This window comes from Lynx rufus, unplaced genomic scaffold, assembly GCF_022079265.1.
Source record: "Lynx rufus isolate CCGP_SWC_20201006 ecotype Redwood Valley unplaced genomic scaffold, mLynRuf1.p SCAF_5, whole genome shotgun sequence".
Lineage (NCBI taxonomy): Eukaryota > Metazoa > Chordata > Mammalia > Carnivora > Felidae > Lynx > Lynx rufus.
The window spans coordinates 51,414,512-51,435,874 of NW_025814867.1; the positions used below are offsets into that span (position 1 = coordinate 51,414,512).

General features: G+C 39.9%; 2 protein-coding genes across 3 annotated transcripts in view; one reads left to right on the forward strand and one right to left on the reverse strand.

The window, feature by feature from the left end:
* VEPH1 (ventricular zone expressed PH domain containing 1) overlaps positions 1 to 21,363 on the reverse strand; it is a 235,637-nt gene that overhangs the window by 176,488 nt on the left and 37,786 nt on the right. For both annotated transcript variants that reach the window (XM_047100256.1, XM_047100255.1), the window contains exon 4: positions 3,225 to 3,391. In XM_047100256.1, coding sequence (XP_046956212.1) covers positions 3,225 to 3,391 — 167 coding nt within the window. The remainder of the gene's footprint in view (positions 1 to 3,224; positions 3,392 to 21,363) is intronic.
* PTX3 (pentraxin 3) lies at positions 11,459 to 17,042 on the forward strand. The gene is made up of 3 exons (XM_047100257.1): positions 11,459 to 11,588; positions 12,043 to 12,444; positions 16,429 to 17,042. The coding sequence occupies exons 1-3, from the start codon at positions 11,459 to 11,461 to the stop codon at positions 17,040 to 17,042; spliced, it is 1,146 nt and encodes a 381-aa protein (XP_046956213.1).

Below are 21,363 nucleotides of genomic sequence, written 5' to 3' on the forward strand. Positions count from 1 at the left end.
CCTTTTAATCACACTCCCCGCCCCGCCCCCCCAATTTCCCTATCATCTGGTCTCCAGGCTCTATCTGTGGTAGGCAAAATAATGACTCCACAAAGATGTGCACACCCTAATCCCCAGAACCTGTGATAATGTAGCCTTATGTGGCAAAGAGGACTCTGTAGGTATAGTTAAGTTAAAGGTCTTGAGATAGAGAGATAATCCTGGATCTTCTGGGTGGCACCAATGTAATTACAAGGACCCTTAGAAGATGGAGGCTAGGAGACTCAGAGTTGGAGGAGGTGTGATGAGAAAATAAGAGGGGAGAGGGATGTAGGCCATGAGCTGAGGAATGCAAGCAGCCCCCAGAAGCTGAAAAGGCAAGGAAACATTATCCTCTAGAGTCTCAAGAAGGAATACAGCCCTGCTGAACCATTTTGGACTTCTGATCTCAAGAGCAGTAAGATAATAAATTTGTGCTATTTTAAACCACTGCATTTGTGGTAATGGGAAACAAATACCTCACCCCTTCTCTGTCCCTCACTCCAAGCCTCCGTTTAGGTGATCCAGTGATCTTTCAACTCTATTCCTTGCCCAAACTCAACTACAGTTTTGCTCAAACTTTCTGTCCTTAATCCTTTCCCAAACTGATTCCTCCACTTGTGCTCTGGAATTCATTCCCTAACTTCCTCAAGCATCTGATTCTAGCTAGTGTTTTGTTCCACATCTTCAATCTCTTCGTTGTTATTGGATTGTTCTTTAGTTCTCCTTATTTTCTTTAAACTTGTACACTCATGCAGTCAGTTCCTAACCTTCTCTCCACACACAGTCCATGACGATGACTGCCACTTCTCACCCCACCCACAAAGACAGTGTCCTGGGGAGTCCCGGTTGCCAAATCGAAGGACATTTCCAATCTCCAGACTCATTTACTTCTCTGGATCTTGATCCTGTTGAGTCACTTTACACCCTTTGGAGACCACAACACAACTTCTCCCTGATTCTTCATGTTCTCCAATCTCTTTGGTCTCTTTTGGTCATTTATTCATTTCTGAGTTCAACATTTTATTGAAATCCTACTATGCGTCTGGCACTATGCTAGAGAGTATATATAAATATGCAGACACAGGCCCCTCAAGGAGTTTAGAGTGCACTGGGAAAGACAGACATGCAAAAATAATGATATACATTGTTCTAAGGGCAAAAGCAAAAATGTACACCAGGTGACATGGATGTTCCCAGTCTTCTGCCCAACCTCTAGTCTAGCTACTCAAAGTGTGGTCCCTGGAGCAGCAGGAGAAGCATCACCTGGGAACTTGTAAAAGGCAGGATCTGGGTACCCAGACCTACTGAATCGGAATTTCCATGAGTAGGGTTCAAGTCTGCTCTCTAGTGTCCAAGACTCCCAGGCCCATCTCTACTTCCTCAAGATCCTTTGCCCCTCTGCTCCACTTGAAACAAAAACTCCCATTCTCCAAGGTCTGGCCTTGATGCCACTCCAGTTATGAATCTTCATGTCACCTATTTCTTCTACCTAAGGCAGAATTCATTGCCACCCCTTCTGTTCATACCATTTGCAGAACACTTACCACTCTGTTTTATTCTGTTTGGTTTTATGAATGTTTATTGAGTGCTATCAGACACTATGCCAAGGTCTGGGATACAGAAGAAAAGAAGAAAGAGTTCCTTACCACAAGGCATTTGCAGCCTATTATAGTTAATAACACATATGACCATTTTGCCTGTCTTTCCTTGAATAATTTGAATGTTGACTTCAAATGTTCCAGTATTCACCTAACGTTCACTGATTTTTCAAGTGGCGGGTATTGACATTATCAAGAAACGAAGCAGGATACAGCCATAAGTGATATGACCTGGAGTTGACCTTTAATCTTACTCGTACACATGTTTTGGTACCCTCCGTAATCCATTTCTACTTTCCTCTTCCTGGCAGCCTCTAGTCTCTATCTGAGTATCCTTGAGGGGTAGCAGAAGCGCCAGGGGTAGAGTGTGTGTCCTAAACAGAGACTATCAGGACTTTTGTTTGGATGTTGTTGGTGGTGGTGGAGGGGGTAGAAGAAGCACAGTGCCTAAAGAGCCCCTGGTACCTGTCTGAAGCCCACAGGTCAAAGCCTGCAGAAAATAGAAGCCAAAACCAGAAATCAAATCTGAGAAATAGAGGATAGGAAAATTGTTGTCTTCATATCATTTGAGCTGCTGGATCAAATCTCACCTTAAGGGTTGTTTTCCCCCATCACATTAGCTAATAAATTCCTTTCATTATTTAAGCCAGCATGGATTGGGTGCTCTGTTACTGATAATCACAATTATCCTAATTATTTTAATATTTTATTTGATTCCAAAAAAAACAACTAACTTGCCCCCTAGAAAATGAGACTTTGCTCTCACTGTAGACTGATTTCCCCATGTTCAGGTCATTCTTTTGGCCCTATCTGAGAAAGCATAGATTCCTGGGACTGCATGGCCACACCAAACTTCAATTAAGGTTGTTCTGCAATGGCTGTAGATTTGTTTGTTCTTTCTTCTGTTTTTAGTACTATACCGGTTAAAGTTAATTTTATGTGTCAATTCCACTGGGTCATCCAGTGCCCACATATTTGCCTGAACATTATTCTAGGTATGTTTGTGAGAGTATTTCCAGATCAGTCTGGCATTTAAATTGGTAGAATGAGTAAAGCAGATTGCCCTTCCCAACATGGGTGGGCCTCATCTAAACTGCTGAGGGCCTGAATGTGACTGGTTGAACAGTGACATTGGTCCTCTCCTGCTCTTGAACTGTGACTTACACCATCAGCCATCGGGTTCTAAAGTTTTCAGATTTGGACCAAAACTTAAGCCGTTGGTTCTCCTGGTTCTCAGGCTTTTGGACTCAGGCTGGAACTACACCACTTGTTTTCCTGGGTCCTCAGCTTACAAATGGCACTTTGTAAGGGGCATTTGTGGGACTTCTGGACTTCTCAGCCTCATAATCGCATAAGCCAATTCCAATTGTTCATGATATATGTATCCTAACGGTTCTGTTTCTCTGGGGACCCATAACAGTACTCAACCTCTGCCATCACCTACCTCCTCACTTTCACAGTTATAGAAAAAGTGAATGAGTGCTTTCATGGAAGGATAGGTGTGTTTAGACACATGAGGGAGGAAGCCTGAAGCACACATCCTGCTCACAAACCCAGAAACATGCATGGTTATGTGGACCATCATGTATATGGTGTACTTTTTACCTCTGGTTGCTTTCTCTTTGCAGCTACATGTAAAAGCCGTAGAAGATGGTACTGTTCTGGTTGTTCCAGCTGAGACATCAAGGCCAGGAGTTCTGTCAGGTGTCTGTTAATTGGCTGAGGCTGCTTTTCATACACAGCAGGTAACACCCTCAACAACATGGCATTACCTGTTGAAAGAACAATACCAAGAATGATGACTATTAGCTCCCAATCAGTAGAAACACCATTAGTGTCAATTCAGTAAACTTTGCACTTATTCATTAAATGGCCAAGTCTTCTGCTAAAAATAACACAGTATCTTATCCTGAAAAACCACTAGAGCATGGCTTAAACTGATTCCATAAAAGGGAATATTTTATTTATTTATTATCTAATGAAAAATTTTCCTGAGTAATGCACCATGGGGAAAGAGGAAAATTTGACAGTAACCGGACCACACCCTTAAGAAGGAAACAGTTCTGATGAAGAATTCCTGATGAGACACAACATTTGGATGCTGTTTAAATGAAAACTAAGCAGTGCCGTAAGCATGAGACTAAATGAAACTGAACCAAAAAAAGAGCACAGAGGAATGTATTCACCTTCCTGAGAGATACGGAGGCATGATTTAGACAACTGACATATGGAAACTATGCTCCATTTTTATGAATAGTTAGAAAAGTAGCAATGCAAATTTAAATCCCCAATTTCTGCACTATTTCAAGGGAAGTTTAGACTCAGCTTTGTTTGTCACACATGATTTACCTCAAAGACATGTAGGGACAACTGGATTTAAAACGGCAAAATCTCAAGAAAAGATACTGCATAAGCTACAGAGACTTATCTGCAAACAACATATGGGAAACATCTGCTTATCACTTTATGGTATGGATTTTTTTTCCCCCTCAGAATCCTCTTAAGTACTTACACGTCTCAGGAGAATTGGTTTCTAGGGATTTCTTGAACAAAAATTTTCTTGTGTCTATTTACTTTAAATTTGGCTTTGTATACAGAAGAAATACACAGAAGGAATCAAATAAACAGAAGTGATTACACATATGTAGACCTTTCTTAAATGGTGGGGACATGTCTATATGTAAAGGACATTTAGATGTGAGAATTAAGGAAAGAAAGTCATCATTTTCAGAATATCAGTGACTAAATGTAATAGAAGGGTGATTCTGGATCAAACTGAATGATTATGGGAGATGATAAATAATGAGAATTGTTTTTCTCACATGCGGTTCATAGAATTGGTCTCCAGCAGATTTTGGACAGTACAAGAGTTCAGAGTACAAGGTATTGGAAATATACTCAGAGTTTTCTTTTAAAAAAATGTTGTGTCCGTCCCAAAACATTGCTTTATTTTGTTTGTTTTCCATTTTAACCAAGAATTTTCTTTAAAGGATCAGGAATTTTAAATGTAATGTACAGGGTACATTTGATCATAGAACTTAGTTATGGAGACATCCTGATCAATCTCTAAAAAAGTTTGTGATAAATAGGACTGTCATTGGAATTGAAGAGAGGAAACTGGTGTAAGGCTTTTTGGTACAATACTCACTCACTAAACGTCCTGAGAGCCCTGAAGGGGAAAACTCCAGATTAGTCATTGTCAGCTGACTTGAATTTCTATCAAATGATGCAAAAAAATAAATGCATAAAAACTTTTTTGAGGGGCACCTGGGTGGATCAGTCTGTTGAGCGTCCAACTTCAACTCAAGTCATGATCTCCGTTTATGAGTTCGAGCCCCACATAGGGCTCACTGTTGTCAGGCTGCCAGGGAAGAGCCCACTTTGGATCCTCTGTCCCTCTCTCTCTGCCCCTCCCCCACTTGCACGCTCCCCAAAACAAATACATATTAATAAATTTTTTTAAAACCTTTTTTTTTGAGTTAGAAACTGATATAGGTATAGAAATCCTATCTATCCCATTTATAAACTAATATATTTTTAAATCATGGAATGTTTGAAGCCATTAGATAAATGTAGGCAATAATATAAAGAACAAGGGTGTGCACACCAACCATCTTTTCAAAACAACCTCGTGCCAGAATTGCTTCCTGTCACACTCCTATCTTTTTCTCTCCAGAGGCAACCACCATCCTAAAGTTGGTATTTATCATCTTCAGGAATGTTTCTACACTTTCGTTGTATGCGTATATGCACCAACGAGAATTTTACAGTGTTGTTTTTCATGCTTTAAAACTTTATATCAGTAAAATTCACACTGTATAAATCTCTTTGTAATAGCTAACTTTTTGTACATTCAACATTGTGTTGAAGTTTTGCTCCAAGGAGCTCTCCCACAGCTGTATGCTATTCTATTGTATATATAGGCAACAATTTATTCATACACTCTATGGTTGAGAGACATTACTATGATTATTTTGAATATGATGATTATTATGATTAGCTTTTACCAACAACGTGGCAGTTTTTATACCTATTTCTTTGTGTATAAATGGGAGATCTTCGCTAGGGTACTGCTTCTGAGCTTAGTGTGCTTAGAAATCACCCGAGTGTCTTGTTAAACCATAGGTACTGATTCCGCAGGTTAAGGGTTTGGGCTTGAGAATCTGAATTTCTAACAAGCTCTCAGGTGATGCTGATGTCCCCTATACCCCATAATTAAGTGGCAAAGCAGTGGTTTTGTCCCTGGGAGTTAAGCTTCTAGATGTTTCAAAATTTCTTTGCAATGTGGTTGTATTAGTTTTCTATTGCTGTCATGAGAAATTGCCAAAAGCTTAGTGGGCCAAAACAACACAAATTTATTATTTTATATTTCTATAGTTCAAAAGTCTGACATGAGTCTCACTGGGCTAAAATCCAGGCATTGGAAGGGTCAGGTTCCTTCTTGGAGGTGGTAGAAGAGAATTTATTTCCTCGGCTTCTTTAGTTTCTGGAAACCGTCAGCATTCCTTAGAGTTCCCTTCCTCCATCTTCAAAGTCAGCAACAGAGCAAGTCCTCTGACTCTGCTGCTATCATCATCAATCTCTTTCTCTGATTCTCCCTTCTGCCTCTCTCTTCCACTTTTAAGAATGCTTATGATTACACTGGCCCATGTGTATAATCTAGGATTATCTCCCTAGTTTATGTAGCAACCTTAGTTCCATTTTCAATGCAGTGAAACATAACCTGTCCACAGGCTGTGGAGATTAAGACATGAACACTTGGGGGGCACTATCCTGCCCACCATCATGACTATAACAATTCACACACCCACCAGCGGCATGAGTGTTTCTGTTGCTCCATATCTTTGCCAACATTTGGTCTTGACAGACATCGGTTTTTGCCAGTCTGATGGAGTGTGAGATGGTACCTCATTTTTGTGTGTGTGTGCTTGTTTTCATTTTCATTTTCTTTTTTTTTTTTTTTTTAATTTTTTTTTTCAACGTTTATTTATTTTTGGGACAGAGAGAGACAGAGCATGAACGGGGGAGGGGCAGAGAGAGAGGGAGACACAGAATCGGAAACAGGCTCCAGGCTCGGAGCCATCAGCCCAGAGCCTGACGCGGGGCTCGAACTCACGGACCGCGAGATCGTGACCTGGCTGAAGTCGGACGCTCAACCGACTGCGCCACCCAGGCGCCCCCATTTTCATTTTCTTAATTGCTTGTGTGACTAAGTACCCTTTTAATAGGCTCACGGGTCATTTCCCCTCTTGTGATTTGACCATTCATATCCTTTGCCTATTTTCACTTGGGATGTTTATATTTTCCTCTTGATTTGTAGAAGGCATTTATTTATTCTGTATACTAGTTTTTTGTTGATTGCTTTTAAAGTTGCAATGTTAATGTAGTTGATTTTTAAAATTTCTTCATAGCTTGTATTTTTTTTTTTTTTTGTTATTGAGATATCTTTCTCTACCCTAGGTTCATAAAAATTTTCTCCTAAAAGCATTATGATTTTGTCTCTCATATTTGTCTTTAATCCAGCTGGGACTTACTTTTGTACATGAGGAAGAGATTTTTTGTGTGGATATAAACAATTGCCCTAGCTCCATTTATCAAGTTGTCAGTTGTTTCCCTTCTGATTTTTAATACCTTTTTCATGCAGAAGGTTTCTCATATATCTGGGTCTGTTTCTGGATATTTATCATAGCGTCACCAATTATACTTTTTCTTAATTACAAAATGTTTATAATAAATCATTATATCTCATAGGACAAATTTCTTCATCTTCTACTTCAAATTCCTCTTGGCTCCTTATATAAATTTTACCATTAGTTTGTCAACTTCCTCAAAAAACTAGATTGGCATTTTTTTCCCCACACTGAATGTACGGACTAATTTGGGATAATTGACATCTTTGTGAAAGCAAGTCTTCCCATTCAAGAACAGGGCCTTCCATCCATGTAGGGTTTTAAAAAATGTCTTCAATGAAGTTTTGTGATATTAGTTGTGTTGTATGTATCTTTTATTAAATTGGTTCCCAGGTATCTCATTTTTGTTGTTGCTATTGTAAATAAATGGAAGCTTTAAAAAATGTTCTATCAATTGTCTGCTGGTATTAAGAAAACACTGATTTTTGTGTGTTCTTTCAGCCAGCAAAGCTTGCTCACTTCTCTTAATAATCTGTCTTCAGAGTCTCTTAGATTTGCTGTTTATAGGTAATCAACTCATAATAATTGATGATGGCTTTGTCTCTTTTCTCTGTTTTTATATCTTATGTTTCTTTTTTTTGTCCTACTTTTACTGGCTGAGACCTCTAATGCTCTATGAGTAGAACCAGTGTCTACGGATATCCTTTTGTTATTCCTGTTTTTAAAAATTATGTTTCTAAGGATTCATTATTATGTACGTATATGTTTCTATCGATTTTGGCATTTCTGTTTTATCAGTTTAAGTTTCTGTTTTCTAGTTTGTATATAAATTACTGTTGAATTTTATTAAACGTTTTTCTGCATCTGTTGACACGATTACATGATTTCTCGTTTAAATTGTTAATGTAATAAATTAATAGATAATTCTAATATTTACATGAGTCTTGCAATAAACTCAACTTGGTTATAATGTATTTTTATGCTTATATTGTTGAGTATGTTTGGCTAATATTTTATTTAGAGCTTTTGCATTTATGTTCTTGAATAAGTCCTTGTCTCTTTTTAGTATCCTAGTTACTAAAGTTATAGAAAGTTATAGAAAGAATGTAGCGCATTCCCGCATACTCTATTCTCAGAAGCAGTTTGTGTAAGATGAGGATTATATGTTCCTTGAATGTTTGGTAGAACTTGCTTAGCAAACTTTCTGAGCAATGTTCTATATATTTCATTTTATATAGAACTTTATATAGTTTAGGTTTCTTTATCCTTTAGCAGCGTTTTTGTAATTTGATCAGTTATCACAGAAGTGGACATAGTTATGAAAGACTTCTATTAAAATCTCTATAATTATAGATTTTTCAGTTTCTCATTATTTTGTCAGTCTTCAGCATATATTTTTTGAAACTATGTTACTAAATAATTCTGAGATATCTTCCTGGTAAAGTGTTTATCATACTTTATTCTCTTTCCCTTAAAGTCTATTTTTGATTGATATTAATATAACTATTCTAGCTTTTTTGAATTGTACCTGTTTCATACATTCTCCCCTTGGCCTTGTAAAATTTTTACTTTGAACATTTCTAGGTTCTTATGTTTTATGTGTGGTTCTTGTAGATGACACATAGCTGAGGATTTTAAAAATATTCTTACTTGACAACTTATGTCTCTTAATTGGAAAGTTTGTTTTATTAATATTTATGATGATTATTGGTACACTTGGATTTATTTTTACAACACTGTGTTGTGTTTTGTTATTCATCTAGCTTTGTCTATGCCTTTTTCCATTCTTTACTGCTTTCTATTGAACAAGTTTTGTTCAATTCTTTCTATTCCTTCTATTTGAACATTCTATTTCCTTTTGGTTCTCATGGCTGTCTTTAAAAGATACGTGCTGGAACTAACAAAACAAAATTAATTTCTCTATCATCTTCCTGAACAATGAAATGACTTTAGAATACTTTATTGAACTTAAAGAGTATATTTTGGATGATTTTCTTAGATTTTTCTTCCAATTCTTTAATATTCTCTTCAGCTTTGCCTATTAGTCATTTAACCCATTCCTTGAGGTTTTTAAATTTTCAATTAATTTTTTTTTTATTTCTAGAAATTACATATGGTCCTTAAAAAAAAATCTGCCTAGGGGCGCCTGGGTGGCGCAGTCGGTTAAGCGTCCGACTTCAGCCAGGTCACGATCTCGCGATCCGTGAGTTCGAGCCCCGCGTCAGGCTCTGGGCTGATGCCTCAGAGCCTGGAGCCTGTTTCCGATTCTGTGTCTCCCTCTCTCTCTGCCCCTCCCCCGTTCATGCTCTGTCTCTCTCTGTCCCAAAAATAAATAAACGTTGAAAAAAAAAATTAAAAAAAAAAAAATCTGCCTAGTCTTTTTCTTTTGACAATGTCTTTTCTTTGTTCATGTTTCCAACTCCTTGTGGATCTAAAGTAATTTCAATTTTTTTTTAACATTTACTTATTGTTGAGAGACAGAGAGAGACAGAGCATGAGCAGGGGAGGGGCAGAGAGTGAGAGAGAAACAGAATCTGAAGCATGTTCCAGGCTTTGAGCTGTCAGCAGAGTCCAATGCAGGGCTCAAACCCATGAACCGCATGATCATGACCTGAGTCAAAGGCAGAAGCTTACCCGACTGAGCCACCCAGGTGCCCCAAGGATCTAAAATAACTTTAAACACACCTATTTTCCAGTTCCTAGGTGATATTTTAAATCAATGAAGTTTTTGGGAGAGGGGTGTTTAATCCTTTTTTTTGTTTCTGCTGATTCTGATTTGTTGCGGACTGTTTCCTCATGTTTAAATATTTTTATTGTGAACTTGTTTTTACTGTGGCAGATAGTACACACTGAATCTTGCACATGTGTGAGGGCAGACCCACAGTCACAAACTTTTAGGGACTCTGAAAAGTTCAGTTAAAGAGAGACATGCTTACTTCTCACTTATTTAGTGTAGGACCGAGAATGGGGCTATATCCACTGAAATCCAATATACAACTCTCTGAGGGTCTAGCTTTAGGTGAGGGTCTCACTCCTAACTCCCCACTCCGGCCTAAGCTTTGCTCCCACATGGTCATTAATACTTGGTTGCTGCAGAACTGATAACCCTTCCCTCCCTTTACCTCCCTCCAGGGGGGGCCTTAACATCAGCTCTTGGGCTTAAGCGTTTGGTTGTGGTTCCCCCCTTTACCTTTGGCCCCTGGATATTTCCCTAACTTTATTGGTAGTCCATTTGTACATTTAATGTTATTATAATGTAAATGCATTTCTAGGCATTTTGTACAGTAGTTTTCAGCTTATGTAGACCTTCATTATTTCCACAGAAGCAGGAATCCCTAAATTTACTTTAAAAACATGAACTTTGACTCTAAACCTAGTGAAATCATATCATTTCCGCATAATACTGGTTTATGAAAAGAAACATTCCTAAAATCATCTAATTCCTCTCCCCCCAGCTCTTTCTGAATTCAGATTTATCGCTTTTGCTTTGTTGTTTGTCATTTTAAAAGTATGTTTATAAAAGCATAGTTGCAACTCCAGAAGGCTTAAAGATGGAATAACTCAGAATGGACTTGGCTTCTAGGGCCATCAAAACCCTTACCAAGTTGGTTTATCTCAGAATCACAGAGTAATTTTCACAACTCAGACCTATAAAACTGTGTACAAAGGATAAGTGGGAAAGTTTTCTATACATAAAGGGCTGTGAAACTGTAAAAGCGCCACACGAAATGCTGGAATGATGATCTTGCTTTCATGCCTCTATGCCTGCTGACTTACTTCCCCCCCTACCTCCCCTCCCCTCCCCTGCCTTTCATCCCTCAGTGTTACCAATTCAAGTTACAACAGCTAATCCTCACGGGGACAGTCTTAGCCCAGTTTCCCCACCTCTTTCCCCTCTGACCCTCCTCCAATTAATCTGACTGCAGTGTAAACCTTTGCGGTCTATTATTGTGCAACGTCCACATTTCCCTCGCCCTCCCACCCAGCCCCCTCCCCTCCAAATTCTGGGGAACTCCCGTTACCGCGGTGCCACCGGCATTACTCATTCATCTCCATTCAGGCTTTCCCCAGCATTTATTAAGGGCTCTCTGCTCCTGCCTCTCACTCTCCCTCTCCGCTGCTCAAACACTGCTCACTCGAGAGCTCGCCTCGTCCCCTCAGGCCAGCTGTGGGAAGCGGCAAAAGAAAGAACTTTGTCTCTCTCCAGCAATGCATCTCCCTGCGATTCTGTTTTGTGCTCTCTGGTGTGCGGTGTCTGCCGAGACCTCGGATGATTATGAGCTCATGTATGTGAATTTGGACAACGAAATAGACAATGGACTCCATCCCACTGAGGACCGTAAGTTCATTTTAACTGTTTCTCTGCTAACCCTAACTACATATCCATCCCTGTGGGTCTAAATATTATACATATACTTCGTAGCCAACGAAATGAGCTTTTAAAAAAACTATAGTTTGTTTTGCCAAAGAAAAGAAGCACTTTAGGAAAGGGGGAGGTTTCAAAAAGTTCTGTCACAGACACATAATGGCTTGGACCGCATGAAATCGCCGATATTTGCCTGTTTTGAGCCTCATGAACGGCAATTTCACAGCGTTCCACTTAATATGTACCTCCGTGAATGGTTTCTGTCATTGTCGAGAGAGTCACGCGCTGTTTTCCGGAGGTGTCCTTAAAGGGGAGGGGGTGCTGGGGACGGGCAGTAACTTGGGACCACCGAGGGAGGTCGGCTTTCTACAAAGCACGCCCTGGGAAGGCCTGGGCGGGCCGGTAACGCGTGTGTCCCGCGCTCTAGCCACGCCGTGTGACTGCCGTCGGGAGCACACCGAGTGGGACAAGCTCTTCATCATGCTGGAGGACTCGCAGATGAGGGAGGGCATGCTGCTGCAGGCCACCGACGACGTCCTCCGGGGCGAGCTGCAGAGGCTGCGGGCGGAGCTGGGCCGCCTGGCGGGCAGCCTGGCGAGGCCGTGCGCGCCGCCGGCCCCCGTGGAGGCCCGGCTGGCCCGGGCGCTGGACGAGCTGCTGCAGGCAAGCCGCGACGCGGGCCGCAGGCTGGCGCGCCTGGAGAGCGCCGAGACGCCGCGCCCGGAGGAGGCGGGGCGCGCCCTGGGCGCGGTGCTCGAGGAGCTGCGGCGGACGCGAGCCGACCTCCGCGCGGTGCAGGGCTGGGCGGCCGGGCGCTGGCTGCCGGCAGGTAAGGACGCGGAGCCGAGCGGCCCCCTTCCCTCCCCCACCGCTTTGTCCTCGGAACGCGCGTGGCGGGAAGCCCAGTGGCAGCCCCCTAGGGCCAGCTTCAGTGGGGACACACGCAGCTCTAGTTCTCTATGCACGCTCACACGGATCACATACGCCATACAAGGCGCGAAAACTGACTTTGAAAAGTATTCTCCGGCCGCGGGGAGCCCAGAAGAGACCTGTGCACGTAACCATCACAGTCTTGAAATAGACGTCAAGGGCCCCTGACACCCGATCCGACCAGGAGGTGCAGGAGCTCTATTGGCCGGTTATAACCGTGACCTCTCTAGCTGTCCGGCTTCCCTCCGTTAGGGATTTCCACTTCTTCTAATTTTAGCCTGTCTCTCTTTAGGGGGGAAAGGGCTCCGGTTCCCCCGCGCTATTTCAGGGCCCAGCCTAATTTTTAGGGACACGTTCCAATCCCTGGGCCGGCCCCTCCTCCCCGCTGGTTCTGAGCAAGAGACTTGAGACTGAACCTGATCTCCTGAAAGATTAGTGGAATTCCTGAGGGGTCCCCCAGCCCCCGGGGCCTGGGGCATTAGCCTGTGAGAGAGGAGGCTTGGGATAAACTTGCGGGGGCGGGATCCAAGGTAGAACGGTCTGAGGTAGGAGCCAATTGGTAACCCTCCTCCCCAGTGATTTAAGGGGTGAGAGCCAAAGGAGAGAGAGGGAGAGAGAGAGAGAGAGAGAGAGAGAGAAAGACAGGCGGTTCGAACCAGATGCAACTTGTTGGAAGTCCCATGTGATACTACATGAATCTCCAAACACATGTGGGCCTGAAAAATACATTGGGAAGATGGCTAAAAGAAATGAGATTTATTTGGAGCCAAGTAACACTCCTTTACAAGTCAAACTTTTTTGGAGATAGCAGGGCAAAAATCATTTGTGGGTTATATTAGAAAATCAGCGACTTGGGTAAGAAAATATCATTTACGCTGTTCCTGAGAATCTCATGAAGGGAAAACAATCACAAACAATGCCATTCCTCTTTATAGTTACAATAAAGCAACTCATCTGTTGAAGTAGGAGGAAGAATCATAAGCATGTGTGAGAGCATGTTTCATTTAAAATTGCAGAAACCATACCAGAGTATCAGTCGTTACTAAATAGCTGAGGACTGTTTGGCAGTACTGAGCATATTTTCTTGAATGTATTACGTGTGGTTTCAGAGACTGAAAAAGCATAAAATGAAATATACAATAGATCCTCAATGTAAGTGGCAAAGAGACAAATTATAATCTGGTGGCTGTCTTAATGGATGAAATCTCTTGTCTTTGGCAAACCATGTAAAATCATTGTACATTTAATGTACCTGATTAACGCGAATTTTCACTCTCACCTCTGTATGCTAGTTAGAGCAGAGAGGAATGTATTTCTGAATTCTAAAATAGTTAATTTCTTATATCCAATAGTACTTTTTCCACATGGTTTGGTTTCTCTTCCCTTGGTTTCCTGCCAGCTTGGTTCCTAAGGGATTCCTAATTATTCTGTTGTCGGCCTCCTAAGAACCTGGTTTTAATTTTGTTCGGTCTTTGATAATATAATCAGAAAAACCTATTAGTTAAAAGCCATTTCATGAGAGTCTCTGACATTTTAAAGAGATAGCAAGAGCCTCAGTGACTGGTCCCCACCAAAAAATCCACAAAAATCCTGTGAACAACAAGTTCCACTCCATGAATTCCTATGGCCAGTGCACCCTGCAGGGGAAGCTGGGTCTCAGAGAGGCAATCAAGGAAGGCTTTGGAATGCAATCCTGACTGCCTGGGTTTATTTAAACAGGAAATCAGTTAATTAGACTGCAATAGGCCCCTTCTGGAACACTACTTTACTGGGATATTACAGAGAAGATCTCAAATGGTTATGCATCTTTTATTCCATTATCTTTGTTTGATTTAATTAACACAACTAGAAAAAAAAAATGCATCTACCGATTTCATTTGAAAAAAGAATGCCTCATTAAGAATTTCAAAAATCTTGAAAAATTCAAATTACTCACTGAAAAAGTTAATAGCAAAATGTAACAGGCCAACTTGTGCTTTAGTGTTGTTGTTACTTTCATACAATTTTCTGAATCTCAGTATTTCTTTGATTATTTCTAGGTCCACATCTGTCTAATTTTTTAGGACAGAGCCTAGCCCTCAATCACTTGCAGTCATTGAACTTAGTTCAGCACACTTTTCATGGGTGTTTGGTGCCTGCAAGTTCTACACATTCACCAGTTAGTCTCTAAATGCTCTGGAAGTTTGTTTATCAAAGCTATTTTGTGGTAAATCTTCAGTTTGTCATAAAGTGAATACTTCGGCTCATTTACATTAAAAAAAATTCTTTTTTCTGGTCTCTCATACACCTATGAAGTTATCACAAAGTAGAGTTCACCCGTGAAAGGTTTTAGCATGTTTCCCAGAGACATCTAGATCTTCACTTCAGCATCTCTAGCTTCCTGACCAGACATGTGACCTGGAGATGAACTGAGGTGGGAGTTTACTGAGCTCCCAACTCCCATGTCACAAAGTCTCCTTCCAAGTGCTCTTGAGCAGAAATATGTTCTCCAGTAGGCCCCTTGAAAGAGTTCACTCTTCCTTAAAGGCTTTCTATTGTTGCTTAAACAGTATTTATAAGCCTGTGGACAAAATAAGAGTTTCTAAGCATATCCTTGGGCTACACAGTTCTTCCTGAGTACTATATATTTGTTGCTTACAGACTTGCAGAATATTAGGAAGAGACTGGAAGAGGCTTTTAACCTATAAAAGCCTAGAGAGATATGGGGCTCATCAAAAACTGCATGCTTGCTAATAGTAAAACAAACTGAGTTCCAGCCCCCCTAGTCAAATCTAGGGGTTCTTCTACCATTAAGAAGCAATGCAGTGTGCTAGTTAGGGCGTGGCCTCTGATGACCAGGTTACTTAGTGCTCTATGCCTTACTTTTCTCCTTTGTAGAATGGGAATATTAAGACTATCCCTTAATATGGGAATGTTAAGATTAAAATGATATAGAGGGATTAGAACAGTATTTGGTACACAGAGATTACCCAATTAGAGTTAGTCATCATTATCATCTATTGCTGACTTTCAAAGGTAGCTTTCTACAAACTTTGCAAAGTTTACAACTATCTAGAACATGAGGTATATGAAATGTATTCAGCAACAACATGACTGTCCTAGATTTTCACTTAAAAATGCATGTTGACTTGGGGCATCTGGGTGACTCAGCTGACTGAGCACCAACTCTTGGTTTCTGCTCGGGTCACAATCTCACAGTTCATTAGATCAAGCCCTGAGTCAGGCTCTGCACTGAACAGCACTGAGCCTGCTTGGGATTCTTTCCCTCTTCCTCTGCTCCGCTTCTGTGCTGGTGCTCACTTGCTGGCTGTCTCCCTCTCAAAATAAATAAATAAAACATTAACACATAAAATAAAAATACATGTTGACCATGGGTAAATAGGGTGAGCCAGGTCCATTGAATTTCATAGGTTTTTTGTTTTTGTTTTTATTCTAAAAGCTTGGTGAAGTCAAGAAGAGGGAAACAAGTTTGGCTCTAGGTTTTTTGAAAATACAGTGTCATTGTTTGAAGTTAAAGCATAGTGACTCAACATTTTTATTTAAAAAAAAGCAGTAAAAGGAAATAAGCTAATTGTGAGGGGAACTAGTTATTAAAATATGGTTTCCATTATTTTCTGAGTTGGGACAATTTGGCTCCTCTGCATGTCATCTTGTCCACTTAGATGCCTCACTGAGCAAGCCTGACAATTGACTTTCCTTATTCCTGTTTTCTTTGCTCTACCAAGAAATCACTCTTGAAGCTCCTCAAGTCATGGTGTAATACTGCACATAATTTTCAGTGGTAGTCATTAAAATGCCTATGCTAAAAGACCCAAATGCTGGAATCGTTTCTGAGTGAATTTATATTTTCTCTCCTATCCTTCTTACTTTCTTGCCATTCTAGGTTGTGAAACAGCACTTTTATTCCCAATGCGTTCCAAGAAGATTTTTGGAAGCGTGCATCCAGCGACACCAATGAAGCTTGAGTCTTTTAGTGCCTGCATTTGGGTCAAAGCCACAGATGTATTAAACAAAACCATCCTGTTTTCGTATGGCACAAAGAGAAATCCATATGAGATCCAGCTGTACCTTGGCTATCAGTCCATAGTGTTTGTGGTGGGTGGAGAGGAGAACAAACTGATTGCTAATACTGTGATTTCCCTGGGAAAGTGGACCCATCTGTGCAGCACCTGGAATTCAGAGAAGGGGCGCATGTCCTTGTGGGTAAACGGTGAATTGGTGGCTACCACTGTCGAGATGGCCATAGGTCATATTGTTCCTGAGGGAGGGATCCTGCAGATTGGCCAAGAAAAGAACGGCTGCTGTGTAGGTGGTGGCTTTGATGAAACACTAGCCTTTTCTGGAAGACTCACAGGCTTTAATATCTGGGATCGCGTTCTCAGCAATGAAGAGATAAGAGAGACCGCAGGAGCCGATTCTTGTCACATCCGGGGAAATGTTGTTGGGTGGGGAGTCACAGAAATTCAGCCACATGGAGGAGCTCAGTATGTTTCATAAGTGTTGTGAAACTCTACTTGAAGCCAAAGAAAGAAACTCACGTTTTCAACATATGCCAGTTGGGAAGGTCTAAAAACCTCAGTGCAAATTAAGCACACTTGAGATTAATGAAGGGGCGAGTTGAGATCAATTTTTATTCATCTTGGCAAAATACTGAATAAACAGTTGAAGACAAGACATTGGAGAATGCTTTTGGGGATATTGTTACTAGACTTTATGCCAGGTGCTTTCAGATTAATGCCATGTCTTTGTCAGATAAACTCTCAAATAATTAAAATGGACTGTATTGTTGAACAGAAGGACAATTGTTTTACTTTCCTTTGGTTAATTTTGTTTTGGCCAGAGAGGACTTTTACATTGGAAGAAAAATAAAATAACATATTGCTGTCCATTGTTCATTGTTATTGGTATGTACCTTATTAAAAAATGATGATAAAACATATTTATACTACAATGTGACTTAACAAATGCAAATGTAGTTTATGTGTTATAACCGAATGTCACTTTTTTGAGAAGATAGTTATATAAGTTATATTGTAAAATGGTTTTGTATTAATTTTATTAAGACTATTTTTGTAAAGCTGTACTGTAAATAAAATATTTTATAAAACTATCCCGTATCATCTAACTATAAATTTAAAAGATGTTTTGGAGCAAATCCAAACTCGAAGCAGGAAACAGTTTTCAGATACTAATCTATTGTGTGAATGGTAATAGCTAATATTGTTAGAAATAAACTATAGAGTTGCTTTAAGCTTTGGCTTCCTATAAATCATAAGCAAAACATCTGATCTTGGCTAAGTCAATTCATCTCTCTGAGTTTTAGTTTTCTCCACTGAGAAATCAAGGAATTGAGGAAAAATGATCTCTAAGTCCCTTCCAATTTGGCAAATCTATGACCATATACAACTTTCTGTCCTGTGTAACACAGCAACAAACATAAATTAGCATAGTTCCCCAAATGTATGTGATGAGGACTGTTACTGGGGAGATCTAAAAATCTGGAAAGGAAACGATGACTCCTACCCTGAAAGCGTACCCCATTCTCATACTCATGCATGAAGGAGAGGACAATCAAACCTCTTCACCCTGCAGAAGGTGAGGTAACTCTCTCCCACACTGATGTTCTCCTCCTGTCAAGGTTATGCAGGGCTAATAGAAGACTACGGCAAAGCTGTTTCTGAATGTCAGTAGCAAATGTGGTAAGGCCACAGTGATGATATGTCCACCTAAAGACAGGGCCTGAGCAACCACAGGTCTTCATGGTTTGGGAGGTGTGGAGAATAGGGCCAGGAGTAGTTATCAAACCACATTTTATAACTAGTTGAGTGTCCTTAGACAAGTCACTTAACTCTTCTGGGTTTTCTCAGTAAAAGAAGGGAATTGGTCTCTCATTGCCTTTATCAATAAAATGTCATGAATCTAGGTATGCTTGAGGATGTTTGTGGTATCAATATAGTTTCATTCCACTTGTGAGACCCACAAAATGAGGCTGATGGATCTCCAAAAACGGTGTTCACAGTTGAGGTCAAAGGCCAGTCTCAGAACCTTGGAGGTTACATGATTCAAGGTTGTAGGCACACTGGCCATACGTTAAGTCCTTGTTTAGCCATTATCTATATGACTTGAAAACTTAACTGGAAGAAAAAAAAACACTAGATCCAACCACAAGCAGAGAATTAGGCATGCCTTCAATTTCCACATCCCAGATGCAAGAATTAGATCTGCCCAAAATACATGCAAACTCGTATTCTGACAGAGTTAAGCATAAGGGCATTTTTAATTTTTTTATGGGGATCACACGTCGAGGGTAAAGAAGAAGCAAATAGAAGAAAAATAAGGAATTCTTGGGTTACAAAAGTAGAAATCTCATCTGCTACGGCAGTAAATCCAGATAAGTGGTTCAAGGGATTTCTGATTGTTCCCTAATACTTATTTTTTCCCTCTGTTCTAAAGTAACAACATTCTGGTTTCAATAGTGAGTATGCCCACTCATAGTAAGACTGTATTTTCCAGCATCAATTGCAGCTAGGTGTGGCCAGGTGACTAAGTTCTGGCTGATGTTGAAATATTGAATGTGAATCTCTTTCCCTTCCTCTTCCTCCCAATTGGAATATGGGAATGATGGCAGGAGTTTCAGCAACCATCTTAGACTGTGAAATTCGGAGCAATTTGGGTCTCACATGTTGTGAAGCTGCCTTGTCAGTCCTGGGCTGCCTATCCCTGCATTTCTTTTGTAGGAGAGAAAGCTACACTTCTGGCATTTTAAATCCACTATTGTTTGACCAACCTAATCTGATCCAGTAGAACAATTTTTGTTTTAATTGAAAAGACCACACACACTTTATTCCCTCAAAACACTCATAGACTATACTTAGAAAATACATTTTATAAATTCTCAGGAAGTTGGCTATTTGACTGTTTTTTTTCCTAATAGTATTTAATGAGTTTCAGAATACATAGTGTCATCAAAAGGAAGAAGTAAGAAATGTGTAAAACTGACATAAAATTTCTAAAAAGAAATATCAGTATGCTGGTGTAGTTTGGCACATTGGCAAAGAGTTTCATTCGCCAGAATGGTTATTAAGGGCATCGCTGTATCATGGTGTTGTAAAATGTGCAAGATGACTCAAGTTTTTAGGAGGAAAAAATATAATACGTTATATATATAAAATATAAAATATCATGTGTACGTGTACTAGAGTGACCAATTGCCCTGGTTTGCCTAGAATTGTCCCCCCTTTAGCACTGAGAGTCAGTCCTGTGTCTCAGAAAACCCTTCAGTTCTAGACAAATTGTGACAGTTTGTCACTTTGTCACTCTAGTACATACGTATGTATGTCACTAGAGCAATATTTTTGCATATGAATATGTGAACAAAACAGTTGATATATTTTCCTTGTCTATTACAATATAAATTGGCTTTTTGTGAAATGTTAATTCCTTTAAAATATATTCAGAACATTTTACTACTAAGTATACATTTTAGAGTTTGGTACTTGCCATTAGTTAATTAACTTCACTTTAACAATTACATTTGCAAACAAAGAAGAAATTTTAACTGATGTTTAGTTTTTTTAATTAAATGTTATGTTAGAAAGCTTTTCGTTGAGAAGCTTACTGAGGTCAAATGTTTCCAGAACTGTCTTTTAGCCCCTTAATAAATAGCACTCATAAAGTTAAAAATCTTGGTCAAAGTAATGATATACGTTTACATGGATTTCAGTGAACTAGAAAATAGATTACTGACACTTGCATTCAGTTTCATAAATTTGGACTGTGAAAGAAAGCATGCTGGTCTTGGGCTCAGAAATCCAGCATTCTAATCTTAGAACACCATCACCTACCAACTAGAAGAAGTCAGACCTGCCAAGTAATCTTGATGAGTTTCACAGTAGCCAAGACATTAGAGATAAAGGACTTGCCTACCTTGCTGCAGGGTTATTATGAAAATAAGAGAAAAACTGATAATGTATCTAAAAGTACTTCCTAAACTAATATTTGAAATAAAAGTTGTCTTTAAGTTTTTCCATGTTGTTACCAGTGGATTAAATCAAAAAGAAGCAAACACGTGAAAATACATATGAATAAGCTAACATAAAGATTCCCTTATATTGCGGAGAAGTCATTCTCAGAGGCCAGCCCAGGGATGTTCCTCTCTGTGCAGGCCTTATTTGACTTCACAGCAACATCTGCTGGTGGAGTCAAGCAGGTGCAAACTCTGGAGTGCAACTGATCCCAGACTTAGTTAACAATTCAGAAGAGGGCCTTTTCTGTTTCAAGAGGTGTCTCTATTTCTTGATCCACATTTGGGTTGGCTTTTTTGAACATCATTTTTAATATTTCCCTATGTGTATTCATATTCGGTTGGAATATTCTTAATAAGATTGCTTCATAGCCTGTTTCCTAGAAATTGGATTAATAAATTCTTTCTCAACAACCTGTAATATGGTGAACTTAAAACTTTGTTCTTTAAGAATAATTGTATCATGAATTTTTAATGGCTAAGTATCTCCCCAGGGATTATAAAACTCCACAAATGAATCTGGTTCTGCCTTTAATATTTTAATATGGGCCTGGTACATGGCAGATGCTCAATTAGGGATGACAATGACAGTGATGTTGATTATGATAATGACGATGAGAAGAATCACTATAACCATTGATGAACTACGTGCCCAGCATTGTGCAAAGTATAGCTGCTTTATCTATTTAAGCCTCACCTCACCCTATGTGATACATATTATTACTGCCATAATAAATGAAAGGTTAATTTTCTATCTCTATTTTCTGAGACAGCTCACCAATCAGTGGTTTGAAT